The sequence below is a fragment of the Melopsittacus undulatus genome, chromosome Z (genome assembly GCF_012275295.1).
Source record: "Melopsittacus undulatus isolate bMelUnd1 chromosome Z, bMelUnd1.mat.Z, whole genome shotgun sequence".
NCBI lineage: Eukaryota > Metazoa > Chordata > Aves > Psittaciformes > Psittaculidae > Melopsittacus > Melopsittacus undulatus.
Window position 1 is genome coordinate 29,681,136 of NC_047557.1, and position 16,136 is coordinate 29,697,271.

At 38.3% G+C, this 16,136-nt stretch overlaps 1 protein-coding gene across 4 annotated transcripts in view; it reads left to right on the forward strand.

The window, feature by feature from the left end:
• Positions 1 to 2,213: 2,213 nt before the first annotated feature.
• Positions 2,214 to 16,136, forward strand: part of RIC1 (RIC1 homolog, RAB6A GEF complex partner 1) — a 48,384-nt gene continuing 34,461 nt past the window's right edge. For 3 of the 4 annotated variants that reach the window (XM_005154999.3, XM_031054137.2, XM_031054136.2), the window contains exons 1-3: positions 2,256 to 2,797; positions 12,666 to 12,773; positions 15,398 to 15,474. In XM_005154999.3, coding sequence (XP_005155056.1) covers positions 2,657 to 2,797; positions 12,666 to 12,773; positions 15,398 to 15,474 — 326 coding nt within the window. In that variant the 5' untranslated portion in view covers positions 2,256 to 2,656. Of the gene's footprint in view, positions 2,798 to 12,665; positions 12,774 to 15,397; positions 15,475 to 16,136 lie in introns of all 4 variants that reach the window. The other variant, XM_031054138.2, reaches the window with a different exon arrangement.

The window sequence follows — 16,136 nt, forward strand, 5'->3', positions numbered from 1 at the left end:
GTATGTTCTTAATTCAGACCACAAAAAGGTATCAAAAATGACAGTTCAGATCATATTCAGATCACTGATGTGAGGATTTTGATAGTCACACTTTTAACAGAACAACTCACCATCATGATTTCTAATTTTAAATACGTGCCTCATGCCTCTCCACTAAGAAAGCAACAATAGCAGCAACGCAAACATTACAAAGACGTCAGTCTCTTTACTTTGCACAATGCAGACTTACAACAAAGTCCTACAATGTAGTTGCTGTTAACACCAGTAGCTGTTTCCTTCATTAATGCTGCTCTCAGCACATAACCTGGCGCTGTTCCACATGAACAGCATGAGCTGGAAGCACATTTGCCTCTTATGCTTACACATGTGTTAAGATGCTGTAGCATCGACATGCAGGTCCCTTACTGTTTCATGGATTTTCCTGAAAAATTTCATCAAGATTAAGTTGGCAAAATGCAATTAACTTGAAGGAAGGATGATTTTAAAAGTCATACCTATTCTTCAAACTGTATTTTGTGCCATTAGTTTTGTACTACCAGGAAGAAGAGTTAACGAAATGGTGCCACATTCAGCATTATTTCCATTTCCCAATTTAGAAGGCTAGCTAGGAAAAAAAAAAAAAGCAAGCCAAAAGGGTTCAGAGAAGCACCTATAGTAAAGAGGGTACATGTAGCAGAAGCACTGACTGGCATCTATCTGAAAGCAGGAAATTTGATGGTAAGGCATTTCCAAGTTGCTCACTTAAAAGTCTAGGGTACAAAATACCTTGGTAACTTGCTCCTTTATACATGTTTTTTTTCCAAGGCATATTATAGTTGTGTACGGAGCCTAACATACACATTCTTACAACTCACTTCAGTGTTTACATTCAAATGGAAATATTTCAGATGGAATGTGGTATTTAGACAGTAACTACAATTTATTACTAAAGATACTGCGAGAGAGCAGGCCTTTTGAGTGGCGACAGAAGACGTTATTTGAAGGGAACTGGGTCATCTGCATGCAGCAAGACCTGTTCTGAGACAGCTCGATCCAGAGGAACTCCTCTAATAATAAGCAGTGCTGCCTGACTGGTTCAGTAAGCTTTCCTGGTTATTTCAAGTTAGCTGCCCTTTCCAACACAGGCACTGTTCTCACAAAGGTGTAGGCATCTACCTTTGGTTCTCTTCCATTTCCTTCTATTTTTCAATTACCGGAGGAGACTATAAAGTCCATTCACCACCTCCAAAGCTATAGCTTTAGCTTTTCATCCTTTACAGCTCAGGCTCCTGCTTTCTAATATGCAGATAACAACATCTGGGCAACCGCCTGCAGGTGCAACTACTCCCTGTGCCTGTGCTGAGCTCATTCAATCAACAGCCTCAACGACAACGTCCATGTTAGTGACTCACTAGACTCTCTTTTATACATGCCTTCACCACCTTCAGCAGCCCTCCCCAGCACCCTTCTTTCACTAAGGCACCTCTACATCTCCGAGGTAGCAGGCTGAATGCGAAAGGGACTTATTTCGTGGACAGGCGCCGAACCACCAAGACGCGGAGCGAACCCTTGTCTCGCAGCGCTCAGGCGTAAGCAGCCCACCAACAGGCAGCGGGAGCCAGAGGCCAGCCTCACCCAAGCGCCACAGCCTATTCGGAACAGACTTCCACCGCCCTACGGGCCGGCCCACACACAGTATGCGGACCCCTGACAGCCAATTGCACTGAGGTCACCATAAGCCCCACCACTGCCGGGAGGGTTGAAGTGCTGGCTCCCCGCCCCATAGCCCTCCTACGAATGCGCACACCACCACCACACCCCCAACGAGTAGGGCAAGGATATCTACACGCATGCGCAGAATAGCACTCGCCTCGCTTCTCTTCCGCGCATGCGAAAAAGCTGCCTCCGCCGCTCCCGCCCCGCCTCCGGGGGCCCAGCGCGTCTTTTCGCCCGGAACATTGACACAGTCACTCGGGGCCGGGAACTTTGGGAGTCGCTGACGTCACTTCCGAGCGGTCCCGCCGCCGGGGCCAATGGGCTCCTGTGTCCGCGGCCCCGCCCCGGCCCAGCGCCGTCGTTCGCCTCGGGGCAGCCGTAGCGTTCGGGGCGCTCAGACGCCGTAGCGGGGGAGGAGGAGGAGGGAGATGGCGACGGGGGCCTCGGTGGCGACAGCGTCGCGAAGAGCGGGTGGGCGAGGCACCCGCAGGAGGGAGGAGCCTCCGCTGCAGCCGCCGCAGCTCCCGAGGGCCCTCTCGGAGCAGTGACCGGCGCTTCCCCCTCTGCCTCCTTCAGGCCGCGGGACGCTTAGCTCTCGCCCCACCCCGGACTTGTCTCTGTATCTGCCCTCGGCAGCTGCGGCGCTACGCGCCATCAGCCCCCGCGCCTGCAAGGGAGCACCGGCGGCTGCTTGGAGCGACGGCCCATAGTCTCAAGAGGCGGGGAGGCCTTAGTCGCCTCCCTCCAGGGCGGCGGTGGTGGTGTGCCAAGGGGTCTTGTCGCTTCGCCGGTGATTATGCATGCTCGGCTCAGGTCCCCTGGTCAGAGCCCTTCCTGCGAAGGCCGTCGGGCGGCTAGCGAGCCCTTCTACTTCTTTCCTTCGGCTAATGTCCCCTGTGTCCCTCGCCTAGGCTAGAGAAAGCTGAGACCCCGCTTCTCGGGAAAAGGGAAATCTGCAGCCATGTATTTTCTCAGCGGCTGGCCCAAGAGGCTGCTGTGTCCTCTGGAGTCCCTGGAGCAGCCTCTTCACATCCAGACGGATCCCCAGAGAGCTTTCTTCGCAGTGTTATCCCCATCTCAGCTAAGCGTCTGGTACTGCAGAGTAAGTATTCATCCTCCTGTTGGCCTTCAGACCCAGCTCTCCCAGCTGAAAAGCCCCCTCATCTGTAAAATGAGAAGGGGTTGTAAAATTTGGAACTGAAGTTTAGAGAATGCTTCATTATTTGTGAATCAGAGTGGTTAAGACACTCTTTACTCATAGCAAAGTAGTGTAAAGAAAACACATAACATCAGTCAACTTTGGAGTTAACACTGGTTATTCCTGAAAATGAGAGTTCTACCCAGCTTTTTTTTTTTCTATTTTGATTTTAAATAGTGCTTAAGCTTAATATAAAGAGTGTTTGTAGCAATGCTTATTTTGCAAATAGGTTTCATGTTGTCTGCCTTTATATGTTGTATGCTATGTATAAAAGAACATGAAGATACGAAACATTCTATGGAAGACAGAACAGACTGTAGCATTCTGTGTAATGGTATAGCACAGAAGTTCACAAACTTTTCATGAAAAGTTGAAATGTGGTGTGGTCCTAAACTGAGTGTTACAGCTTTTGCATAGAAGTTGCTGTGCTAGCAACATCCAGTTTGAGACTAACTGAATAATTGACTTTAAATATCTCACTTTTAATTCACTTTGAATTAATATGGTAACAGAAATGCTGTTTGTCAATTTGATTCGGTGCAGTCAATGAAACAGCTGTGATTCTGACTTTAAATTTTGATGCTGGATCCTTTTAAACAGCACTTAGATTAGACACTAAATCTGCCTATAAATATCTCCAGCTCCAGATAATTTATAGAGTTCATCTCAGATTACGGGAGAAAACTAGCAATCGAATTTTAGAAAGCTGATACTGAAGGTATCAAATGACACTAATAGCCTTAAAATTTTGTTCTAAGTTATGCTGAGATTTTATCACTTTACTGTATCTTGAGCTCTGAATGGCTGTTCATTAGTTCTTGGGTGGAGTGCTGATGCTGTGTTTTCTAACCTGTGCAAGTACCCAACTAGGGCATACCAGCCCAGCAACTATGCTGCGGGAACATCATCATATGGCCTGTGTTTTCATAGGTTTGTGGCACATAGTATAAAGTGCATGTTCTTCTGGCTTTTGCCAGTTGTTGAACCCATGGGGGTAGTCCGTCAACAGAGCACAGCTGCTCACCTTTTCCAGGAAAATGCATGAAAAAAACAACAGACTTGTAGAATACTTCTAAAGATGTGCCCTATTGTCTACAATGTCGTTTACTTTCTGGTCTGTTCCTCAAGATGATGTTCATTATCTTAACCTGCTTGGACTTGTTTTCAAGTGTTAAATGTTGTATAACTGGCTACAGACAGAGCATGAGAAGAATGTGCTTGATGCAGAAAGGTTGAGCAAACTTGCAGGTCATTATTTTTTTTTTAAATATATTTCTTTACTGTAAGGGTGGTGAGGGACTGGAATGGGTTGCCCAGGGAAGTTGTGAATGCTCCATCCCTGGTGGTGTTCAAGGCCAGTTTGGACAGAGCCCTGGATGACATGGTTTAGGGTGAGGTGTCCCAGCCCATGACAGGGAGGTTGGAACTAGATGATCTTAAGGTCCTTTCCAACCCTAACTATTCTATGATTCCATGATTTTAATTCAGTATGTAGTAAGTGCTTTTGAGGAAGGTGCTGACTTTGTCAGGCTTGTTCACTGCCTGATCTTAGAGTAAAAATTACGTTACAGTCTCACCACCTCTGTGGATGTCCAGCTATAGGAAATTCCTCTAATACAAAGGTTTCTGTTAATGGCATTTTTAAGACAGTCTCTTGCATTATTTTTATACCTATAGCTGGGGTTTTGGGTGGAGAGTTTTTGTTTTGTTTTTTTTTATTTTGGTATTTGCTTGTTTTGAAGGTGAAACTTTTGTAAAACATACTAAAATGATTGTGGTTTATGTTTTTGTTTGTCAGAAGTGTCTTTGGAACAACTCTTGAGTTCTGGCCATGTTGAACAAATTAAATTTTGTTAAGTAGAATACCCTTCTGGCTAAAGTTCTTGTTTAGACTTACTATTATCTCAACTAAATGTTAAGAGGTTTCATGTAAGAATGAGATCATGACTCTGCTGAAGTTCTGTTTTGAATTTTTCTAAAACAGTGGGCTCTTTGAAATACTTCCAGGTGTGTGAGTTTATGTATGTGTATTTTTCAGGTGAAATAGTGATGTTTAAAGCTCCTCTTCACCTACTGTGTGCTAAGAGCTAATGGAACTGAACAAAGTTTGTCTAGAGTGTGGGTTGTTTTCTGGTTTGGAAACAATATAGGTATTAAGATTAGAAACTGGGGTAAATGGTGTAGGTAAGAACAGCTAGAATTCTGTCAATGGTTTTGAGCAAAAAAGTACTTGAACATTTTACATGTTATATTGGGTTGTGGTTAGACAGTGGTGAATATTTCTGATAAGTATTCGTGAAAGACTTGTTGAGCATGTACTGCCAATATGTGTACGTTTACTTATAAAATACATGCATATGCTACTGTACTAATATGCACATTATCAAGCATACACAGCATAGAAATCAAAAAAGAGAGTAGGATAGAATAGTTTCAGTTGAAAGGGACTTACAGTGATCATCTAGCCCAGCTGCCTGACCCAGTTAGGATTGACCTAAGTCAAATTAAAGCATATTATTAAGGGCATTGTCCAAATGTTCCTTAAATGCTAACAGACTCAGGCATCAACCACCTCTTTAGGAAGCTTGTTCCAGTGTTTGAAAATTAATTAAAAAAAAAAAAAGAGTTAAGGCTAAAAAGTAAACACTTTTTTAATTTTTACTTTATTTATTAATGGTATAAAAAGTATTTTCTTGCACTCCAGTAGATTGTCTTCAAGGCATCCCACTTTGGAGACTGCTGTTCCAACTATATCTTGTAAATCAGAAGACATTTTGGCACAGGTATTTGAGAAGAGTCTTTGATACTAAGAGCCAGTGAAACTGTTCTTATTGACAGCATTGGAAAGTTAGTGTTGTTAATTATGGTGATGTTATGTACTTGGGTGTTTGAAATGAGAAACTTCAGTTCCTGTAAGAAACTTTCTGAAATGCTAGAATAATTGATGTTTAATAGATTAACTTGGGAACTAAAGGTGAAGTTTCACAAAGCAGCTGTGATCTTTCCTGTTTTCACCTGTGCTTTAGCAGCTGTCATGGTGTTCAAGTGGTAGTTTTCACAGGGTTGTTCAGCTTGCTGAACAAATAGAAGACTTTTTTCTGGGCATGAAGGGATCAAAGGATCTTTGTAGTTGGCTTGTTGAAATTGTTACTCCTTTAACAGTACTGGTGTTTAATTTTAAATTGGTTTGGTTATCTCATGAAATAAGAGCATGAGGCAGTACAGGATTTTCTAGATATTCATCCACAGGGATCTAGATATTAAAGGAAGATGTAGACAACCGAGGAAGGTGGTATGATAGGTGAGTGGAGTTTCCCATGTAAGTGATGAAGAGCGAATTGTGTGCAATAAGAATGGTCAGATTATGTAATTGTATGTGTAAATATAGTTCATAATTTCCTTTCTCTAACCTTAAAAAAATTGTAGCAATGACAGGAATAATGACAGGCCTTGAATATTTAATGAAAAACCCTGGAGGTTGTTGGACTATGTTGTACAACTCTGCCAGTCAAAACCTGTTTTGTAAGTTCTTTGAAGCCAAGGTTGCTTCAACTACTCGTTTTCAGGAGCATTTCTTAATTACCTAAGTGCTTATCACCTTATGATTTACACTTAGCTTACCCATGGTTTTAAACTTCCCTGTGTGTTTTTGTTTTTGTTTGGTTTTTTTGTTTGTTTTTTTTTTTTAATGATGATTTGATGCTGAATCAGATCACCTAAATGGACTATAAGCTTATGGAAAAGCATGCATTTCAGAAAATTACATTTTCAAATATCCTGTGTTCATTCTAAATGCTAAATAAATCTATATAAACAGAGCTCTCATAACTCACTCTTACATGCATTTCAGTCTTTAGCTGTTGGACTTGGTACACACTTTAAATCTAAACGTACATGATAGTTAAATAGAAAAACCAGGGGACTGTTCTTTCTGATAAAGAAGTGATCTCTGTAGCCTGGAATTTTGGCATGATATAAATAGAGCTACTTGTGGCACTAGTGCTCATGGTTCATAGGATATATGAATAAATACGCAAAAAAAGAGCAGTTTTTAAGGTCATTAAAAAAAAATGAAAGTTTTCACCATGCATTCAGGATTATGCTTTCATCTCAGAACTGTAAGCAGAATAATTACTGAATTATTGTATATGGCCGTTTTCCTAGATAGGTTTAGATACAATCTCTATAGCATTTTTATCTGGAGTTTGAATGGAAAATGGGCAATAGAAGACTTGATAATGGCATAAATGGTTTTGTATTGTGAATGATGTAACACAGATAGCATCAGTGCAAACTGAGATGTCTTGACTCTTCTGCTGTGTTTTTTCCTTAGTAATTTAACCCCTGAGATACAGCCTCTTGCTGATATCCATCAGACTATTTTATGTATTAATAATAGTAGCAGTTGCACTGCTGCTTCTGTTACAAAAATTTATTTGTAGTTACATAATTAGACAAGTGTGAAATACCTGTTAGACTGATAGATTTATCATTTCAATGTAGAATTCTTATGGGAATATTCAGTATTCAGTAGGCCTGAACCTGGTTTTTGGTGTCTCCTGTATTAATATAAAATAGATGACCCCTGAAGAACTTGTCAGAATTACTTGCATGAAGAGAAAAGTGTCCTCAGTTATGAGTTTTGATTGTTCAGTTAGTTGCACATAACAGAGTTGTTTGCCAATATGAAACCAGAGACAAGGTTAGAGGTTCTTCATCACATGCAATTCTACTTAGTCCAAATTTAAGCATTTAGCAGTTCATGGGGTTGATGATTAGTAATAATCTGTAGAATATGGTCTTTCTTATGGGCAGTGTTTCTGCACAGCAGGTTAACTGAAAACTTTCACATGCGAGAGGTTGTGATTGACAATTTTGATACACTTCGGGTTTTTTAACTCTTTTCATAGTAGTTTATGTGGACCACTGTATTGGAAGCTGTGCTGTGTCTCTGGTGCATGTATTCTGTGCTGATTCTAAGCTTTCAGTATGCCCTTAAAACTGAATTAAAGTTGTTACATTTTTGTAATTAACCTTGCTGTTAAAAATTCTGTCAGTGCTGTCTAGTATCTCTGCTACTGGCAAAAATGGGTTTTTGTGGTACTCCTTTTTTTTTTTTTTTTTTCTCCCCCCTCTCTGGTCCTTACAGATATGCTTTCCCCTTCCTTATGCATACATGTTTTTCTTTTCTCCATCTAACCTTTCTGATTTTTGGTTTATAAACCTATAAAGCTTAAGCTTTTTAAGTGGAGCACAGACTATCTAAGGATGAAATAAAGTGCATCAGACTCTTGTTCTATTTTCTATCAGCCTTATCTTTGTCACTTAGATCATAAGCTCATCAGAACAGCTTGGTTTTGTTTCTTTTCTTGTGCTTACAGCTTAATGAAGCATTGAAGCATTTGTCTTATGAAACTAAACAGAACATTTGTGGTTTTGAAAGAAATTGACTCTTGATTCTAAATGAGATTAATTTTTAATTTCTAGAATACTGAATTGTTAGGGGATAAGAATATTTGGATTTTAACAGTTTTCTACAGCCGTACAGGTTTGTGTATTGGTTAAATTAAAAAAAATACATAATACCATGTTGTCAGTTGCAGATATTGTTGCTTGCTCTCAGCAAATACAAGAATCTTCTTCATGGACATAATACTTGTGAAAGACAGTTTTCCAGATATTCAGACTCTGAAAGCCATAATTAAATGTAAAAAATTCATCAGAAAGTAAATTATTAATAGTGAATTGGTGACATTAAAGATGAGAATCCTTTAAAAGAGAAGAAAGTATTAAGGATTGTGAAATTTAATTGGGTTTAAAATTCAAGTTACTTTAGATTTATAGTTACAATAAAAAGAGCAAAACAAAAACCAGAGTTCAGAGTTGAGTATGTTGGCTATGGATAAGCTAGACAAAACATTCCGAACTCAGTGTCCTTGCTTATTTGAGCATAGTGAGATTCAGTGCAGCTTTATAAGTATTTAAAAAAAATAACTTTTTGCACTATGTAAGAATTTGAGTACAACTGTATCAGTTGCTTGATGTAACATTGTTAGAATTCAGGCAAAGGTATGTTTTTTTTGCTGTTCATATTCAATGCAGATGTAAGAACTGTTTTGTTGTGCATGAAAGTCATGTGTGTGCTGGTGTCTTACTCAACTAGATACTACACCTGAGCAAAAGTATTACTTCATATTTTCAGTAATTTTTTGGGTGACTGGAGATGTCAGTGTTCCTGTCTTGCTGTCTTTCCTTCTAGGTTCAAGTGAATTAATGATAAGAAAACAACTGAAAATAAGGGAGTGCCAAGAAGTTTCAATGTCTGGATGCATATGTGCTTTTAGGTGTTTACTTCTCAAACTTTGTCTAGTAGTTTTGTGCTGTATATGGTGACCTACTTAACTTGTTAAATTGACTAAATGCACAGTTTAACCTGCAGCAGTCAAACCACAGAATCCAAACTAAGGGAAACTCAAATTTTCATTATTTTATATTCTGTCAAACAAACAGTGGTTATACCTCTCTCAAGTTGGTTAATATATCATTTCTTCAAAGCTCTTTAAACATCCCAGTTAGGACACTTGCTCATGTGAGGGCTGCTATTCAAGTCTGTACTACTCGCCCCACTTGAAAATGGCCTGTTCAGAGCAACATTCACATCTTATTTTAGGGTTTAAATTTCTCCTTGATTTGCATTTTACATCAGTAGAATGTGTTTAGAGAAATGAAGTGATAATATCTCATGTTTAAGCTTGCTGAGAGAATTTGCTGCAGGCTTTGTGTATCTTGATAGATTTCTTTATAAAAATTAGTTTGCATGGTTCTGTGTTCTGAGACAACTCACACTGCTGCTCATAGTTACTGCTTAAAAAAGGGAAATTGGGAAGATGTTGTATTTGATCAGGTAGAGTTAAGTAAAATAGTATCAATTCCAAGTTTTTCCACCATGTGTTTTTCTGTTCTGTGTTGTGGTTGTTTGCTTAGGTATTTTGTCCTGATGGTGACGTGTAGCTCATCTGTCATAGTCGAACATCCAAAGGAATTCTTAATGTACAGCAATTGATTTGGTTAGGTGTCTTTGTTCATGAAGCTGGCTTGCTACCTTATTGTTTTATAAATAGCGCTGTTCTGCTATTGAAACACAAAGATTTCTGGGTAAGAGCTCCTGTGGAAGAGGCTCTTGTGAAGCTAAGGTAGTTGAGTGATGTCTAGGAAGTGAAGGAGATAAAGTGTATTGAACTGTGGGATCAGGAAAGTGTGTTTGGGTTTTTTCAGTAGTATTCACTAGAGCACTGGAGAATTTGTTTACTCTTTGGTAATGATAAAAGTAATCATTAAAGTTATCTTTCTTTCCTCCCAGTTGTTATCTTGTGAGCATCCAGTTCCACTGTTCTGCATCTGTTTGGTCTGACTGTACATTTCTCCTGAGAGGCAAAATCAAAATATATTGAAATGCTAGATTTTCTCTGCAGCAGATTGTAAAATGCCAGATAAGCTTCTTATGTATTTTGGTAAGCTGTTGCTAGCTTTAAGTTGCAATTTGAGTGAAGACTTGCTTACTCACCTCTTTCTTCCTTAACCTTTTGTTTTTTCTTCCTTAAGAACTGAAGTTGTTTTCTTTTGTAAAAATGTGTGTGTGATGGCTTGCTCTGCTTGGGGCAAATAATTAAAATTAGGCCAATATACTCCTGTTTATAGAACATACTCCTGCGCTATTAAACATCTTTGGTGACTTCAAATGTAAAATTACTATTTCCCTCTGTGGTATGAGCAGAGCAGGATATCGAGCTGCTGTTCTAGCTTTGTTACCCTTGTAGCATTTCACACTTTAGTGGGAAGCTTGTATACCAGGGGATAAAGTTTGTACGTTAAGGTTTTCCTCACATATGAAATAACGCTTTTGAGTTGTGGAGTATGTGGACATAAATTGCACCAGTGAAACATTTATGGTTTAACCATTAGCTAGGTAGCCTTTGACCTATTGACTCAGAAGTGGGTCTGATTTCTAAGCAGAAAGAAGTTACTTGTAACTGCAAAAAGGTAAAAATAATTGCTTGCAGTCTTAATGTTAACACTTTTAGTCCTCATCTGTAGGTCACAAAATAAGATTAGTTTAAAAAATCAATTTGTATGAATTTTGTATCTGCTATATATGTAGAACTTTCCTCCAGGTTCTAAAGTGTAATAGTAGCTTTTGTATGAACAAATGTCACAATAACTTTACAGTATAAATACTGTCATCATGTTCTGTAAAAGCAGCAATATAGGAAGAAAATCATTTTTCATTAATGAGCTTCTAAAATGTTTTTTTGCCTGCTGTGAGGAAGAAATTATTTACAATGAGGGTAGTAAAATACTAGAACAGGTTGCCCAGAGAGGTGGTGGGTGCATTATCCCTGGAGAACTTCAAGGCCAGGCTGGATGTGGTTCTGGGCAACCTGACCTAATTCAAGATACCCTTATTCATTGCAGGGGGAACTAGATGGCCTTCGAAGGTCCCTTCTGATCCTTCCTATTGTATAATTCTATAAATAGTTCTTAAAGATTAATTTGCTTGTTATACCTTACAATATAATTTTTTTTGTAATTAATTTCTATGTGGATGTGAAATTTAAGTAGTAGTGCTATTTACAGGATGCAGTGTGGTCCTAGTAATGGATGACAAGCTTTACCAAATGGTATAATGATTACTTTCAGTAAAAAGAGTGATTCCTGTTCAGCCTTTTGGTTCCCTTCCAGGAACTGGAGAAGTGTGCTCAGTTTGCTGCTACAACTTTAAAGGAAAACCTGGCTCTCATAAAGTTAGGGAGAGTGTCTGTCATGAAGATGAGGATAAGCTTCCTTTACTTAGAAGGAAAAGTGTGGTTGGTTAAGTTTAGCTGAAAGCAGAGGAAATAAAGTTGTCATTTAATATATATGCACAGATTTCTCCATCCCCACCTCCCAGTGGTGGAAGGTAGCAGAAGGGGCAATACCTATCTAAACTGAAAGAGCAAAAATGAGCAAACAGTTCTTAAATGTATTTAAGGAGAAAGAATGATTCTAAGTACTGGAGCAAGGAAGGGGTGGGTAGCTTTCCATTAGGTTTTTGTGTCACAATTGTCAACTGCTTTTGTGAAAGGGAATGCCTAGTGCCTATGATAGCTTTTTCTGGCCTTCATGACCTTAAAGCTTCATTCCTAGGAGGAAAGATGCTAATTGAGTGCATCTCATCATATGCAAAAATATTTTCATCAAACTGTAGAGGTGGATATTCTGCACAATTTCTGGCAGTATGTTCTTGAAGAGATACAAATCAGATTTCCTGGTTATGAGTCTGTTAAATCCAATGGCCCATGCATTTAGTAGCATCTTAGCCAAATGGATTGAACCAAATACTCTGTAGAATATTTTGTCCTAGTTAATTTGACAGTTGTTTTCATTATAGAAGCCTGTGTGAGTTGCTTCAGTCATCCTTCATCTAACTTGAAACTCCTTCTGTATTCTGTTGTTTCTCCTTTCTGGGCAAATGAAATATTTTATTTGAATATCCTGGGTTTGAAAGAGTGAGATTAGGAATGACTGGCAGGAGTTCTGCATAAATTCCCTTTAAAAGCACTATTGTGTGATGCATTGTCAAACATGCCCTAATTTTTTAACCTCCCTTCTCAAGGGAAACTTGTTGTTACTGTTCAGGGTACATAGTTGTTTACAGTGTCGCAGTATAGCAGACATCCCATTCCTCCTGGAGACAAGATGTAATTTTTCCTTTTTTTTTTTTTTTTTTCTCCAGCCCAGTGTATTAATTGTAAGCTACAAGGAACTATCAAAAGCAGCTTCTCAGTTTGGACCTTACAAACAAGCAGAATGGCGGCCTGACAGCACCATGATAGCTGTTTCAGTAAGTAGGTTTTTTACTTCTTACTCTGGTTAAACTATTGCAAATAAAGTGTTTTGTTACCAGTTTTTGTGCTTATACAAACTCAATTGTATATACACTTACATAATATTTATCTTGTAAAAACATATAATAATACTAAGCATTGGGGTGTTTTTTGATAGAAGTTTTCTTTAGTAGTTTTCATTAATTTTTCCCCTGAAGAATGAACTGCAGTTCTTTGTATTAAAATAAAATTTAGATGAATTGTTGAGGGGTGATCCAGCATCTCACTACTTCAGTAACCTGGTCACGAAGAATAAGGGAATTGAAAGACCTGTGAATGGAAGAAATAGTTGAGAGTTAGATGATGTATACATATTTAGCTTCATAACAGGATATACATATGTTTCAGAAAGGTGGATCGTAAGAGAATGAAGCGATGGTTTTATTAAGTTTTAGTATCTTTTGGTGACAAAATTGTAAGGCACTAAAACACAGAAACAAGGGCAGTGATAGATGATACAGACTCTTAAGAGTCTTAAAGGTAAAGATAGAAACTTCTCTCACATGGAAATAAAATCTGTACTGAAGGCAAACTTTGGTGTAACACATAAAGCTTTATAGAATACTTCAGTTAGCTTTAATGATATGCAGTTAAGCAAACTTAAGCATTTCTCACACTGTCATCATCCTCTGGCAATTCTAACTTGTTTTACTACTAGTATCCTCTATTGCTGAAGTTTTGGCACTTTTTTTTTTTTTCAAACTAATCATCTCTTTTTTTTCCCTGATATTTTGTAGTTTCTTCTCTCATATTGCTGTGTTTGTAGTTTTGCCAGTGTTACTTGTTCTTGTTTCTTGTCTTTATTACTACATACATCCTAGCCAGCTAGTTCTCATAGTTAAACAAACTTGTGAATCGGGTCAAGATGCTTCAATATACAGAAATACACAAGGCATTTTAGTCCTTCCCCTGCTACAGGCAGCCCTCCAATACAGACTGCTCTTCAGCGTGCCTTCCCATAGCTGAGACAGAGCTGTTAAGTACTATAGCATAGGAGAAATGATGTAGTGAAATCCCTTGCATGGTACTCTACACTTTTGATTGTCAGAGATGAGAATGATCAGGGAACGGATTACAGTTACTTTTGTGAGTTTCAGGCAAAACAGACTTCTAAAGCAATGTAGAAACCTGAGTGAACTAATAACAATCGATTTGCGGTAAGCATATGGTTGAATGCTTCTTCATTTCATCCATCTCTTAATGGAATTTGAGGTTCTATTTAAAAATGAACCTGTAACAATAGCAACTTTGTGCTTTGAATAGTGTTCAGTAGGGCCCTTTGTCCCTTAATACCAGTATAAAGATACTTCAGAGTATTGTTTTACCTTTCCTTCCAGGATAAGATAGCTTTCAAGTTAAATATTTAATGATGTAATGGAAAGAACCTGTAAAGATGTTAGAAATGAACGCATTTCTTTACTCCATAATACCTGAACATGATACTGCTGCATGTAGAAAGGCTTCCATTTATTTCAGCCTGTCTGAAAATCCAGTTATGGTCTGGATTTTATTCTTGCACAAGAAAGATACTCACTTTGAATGAGAATAATTGTTTTTCATAGACTTTGAAGCCAAAACACAATTTTTTTTTTAATGATAAGGCAAATCATAAAGCAAAATATTTGACAGTGGAAAAACACGGCATCAGTGAACTGATAAACTAAGCTAACAAGATTCTTACTTTTTCCTTTATTCGAAGAAAAGGAAGCCAGCCTTGCAAAGCAGTGTGAAACCATTTGTTTCAGCGCTTCTTGCCTCCAGTAATAGTGCTTTGGGTACATGCCCAGCACACAGTAAAATGATTGGATGGAAAACTGTTTAACCAACATTAATTTCATGATTTCCCTGAAGGATAAATTTGTGCTTTAAACAAATCATACTTCTTTGAACAGCTAACCTGGTCCTCTGCCTCTCCTGTGTTTACACAAACATTGGATCAGCTTCTAGCCATGACTGGAACATCTGATAACTAAATGATTTATATTTGTTCTCTGAATAGTCTTATAGTTTGAAGTCAGTCTTCCAGAATGATAGAATGACTTGGGATTGAATTAGTAGGAGGTTTTGAAGAGGTGATGTGGTATCTAAAGACACTGCATGACATAATGATTTTTTGAAAACTACCTGGCTGACCAACACTGAAAGGCAGTGCCTAGTTTCTTTCTAGTTGGTAGTGTCCATATGTGTTGAAGCACCTGGAGGTGTTGTTCTGAAGGCTTGCTACCTTCTATTATATGGTTTCTGTATTAATTCTCTCAGTTGGTGGGAATTAGGTGCCCAGGTTCTAAACATCTGATGTATCTGTCTGGTTTGATGTATTTACGTTAATCAGAGAAAGATTTCTGCAGGATGCATACAGCAAGAATGGTGTTTTTCCATTTTTCTACCGAGCCACCTATTCAGTGGACTTAGTATACATTTTACATAGAATAAATTTCAACAGAGTTTTAATATGTCTGAAACTTGATATGAGTATACATTTGTGTATGATATATGAGACATACATATAAATTGTAAAAATTCATAGATTTTACTCATGCAGATATACTAGCTATATGTCTTACAAGTTTTTCTCTTTCAGACTGCAAATGGATACATCTTGTTTTTTGAAATCCCATCAACAAGAGACAAGTATCTTTATGAGCCCATATATCCCAAGTAAGTGTTTTAAACTTTATTTGCATCCCTGGTGTGGAAAAAAAAATTACTAAAGAAGTTCTAAGCAAATTTTATAATAAGGAAATGTATGTTTTGAAAATTCATGAGTACATGAAGCATCATTCCTGTGAGTTAGAGGTGGTTCAAAAAGGTTGGTCTAATTGGTTTGCTGTCCACTGATTAGATTCATTAGATCCATTTTACAAGCTCTTGAAGGGTTAAAATTGTGTAATTTTATAATTTGAGGTAGTCTGTTGAATTAATGATCTGTAAGAAGCCTGTATAATACCTTTTGAGTAACTCAGTTGAATAAGCCATGTTTCTTAGGAACTATTAGGGTGCAATTTGTTAAAAGATTCCTCCCTGCCCCCTAGCTTTGGAATAACTTAAGAGATTTTCTAAACAGAGGGGGAATAAATTCTTAATATTTTGGAAAGGATACAAATAATTGTTGGTAAGAATATACAAGTATTTTAGCTGCAGTGTGTTGTCATTATAATCTTGTTTTCCGTATTGTGAATGTCAGAATACATTTTATGTGTTAAAATGTGACTGCCTATTGGATGTATTTGTGGTTGACTTAGTTGACTTTGGATTTGGTGGAATTGGGAAATATTTAGCTCAAATGAAAACATCGAGGGGTGTATTTATGCATGTCTCTG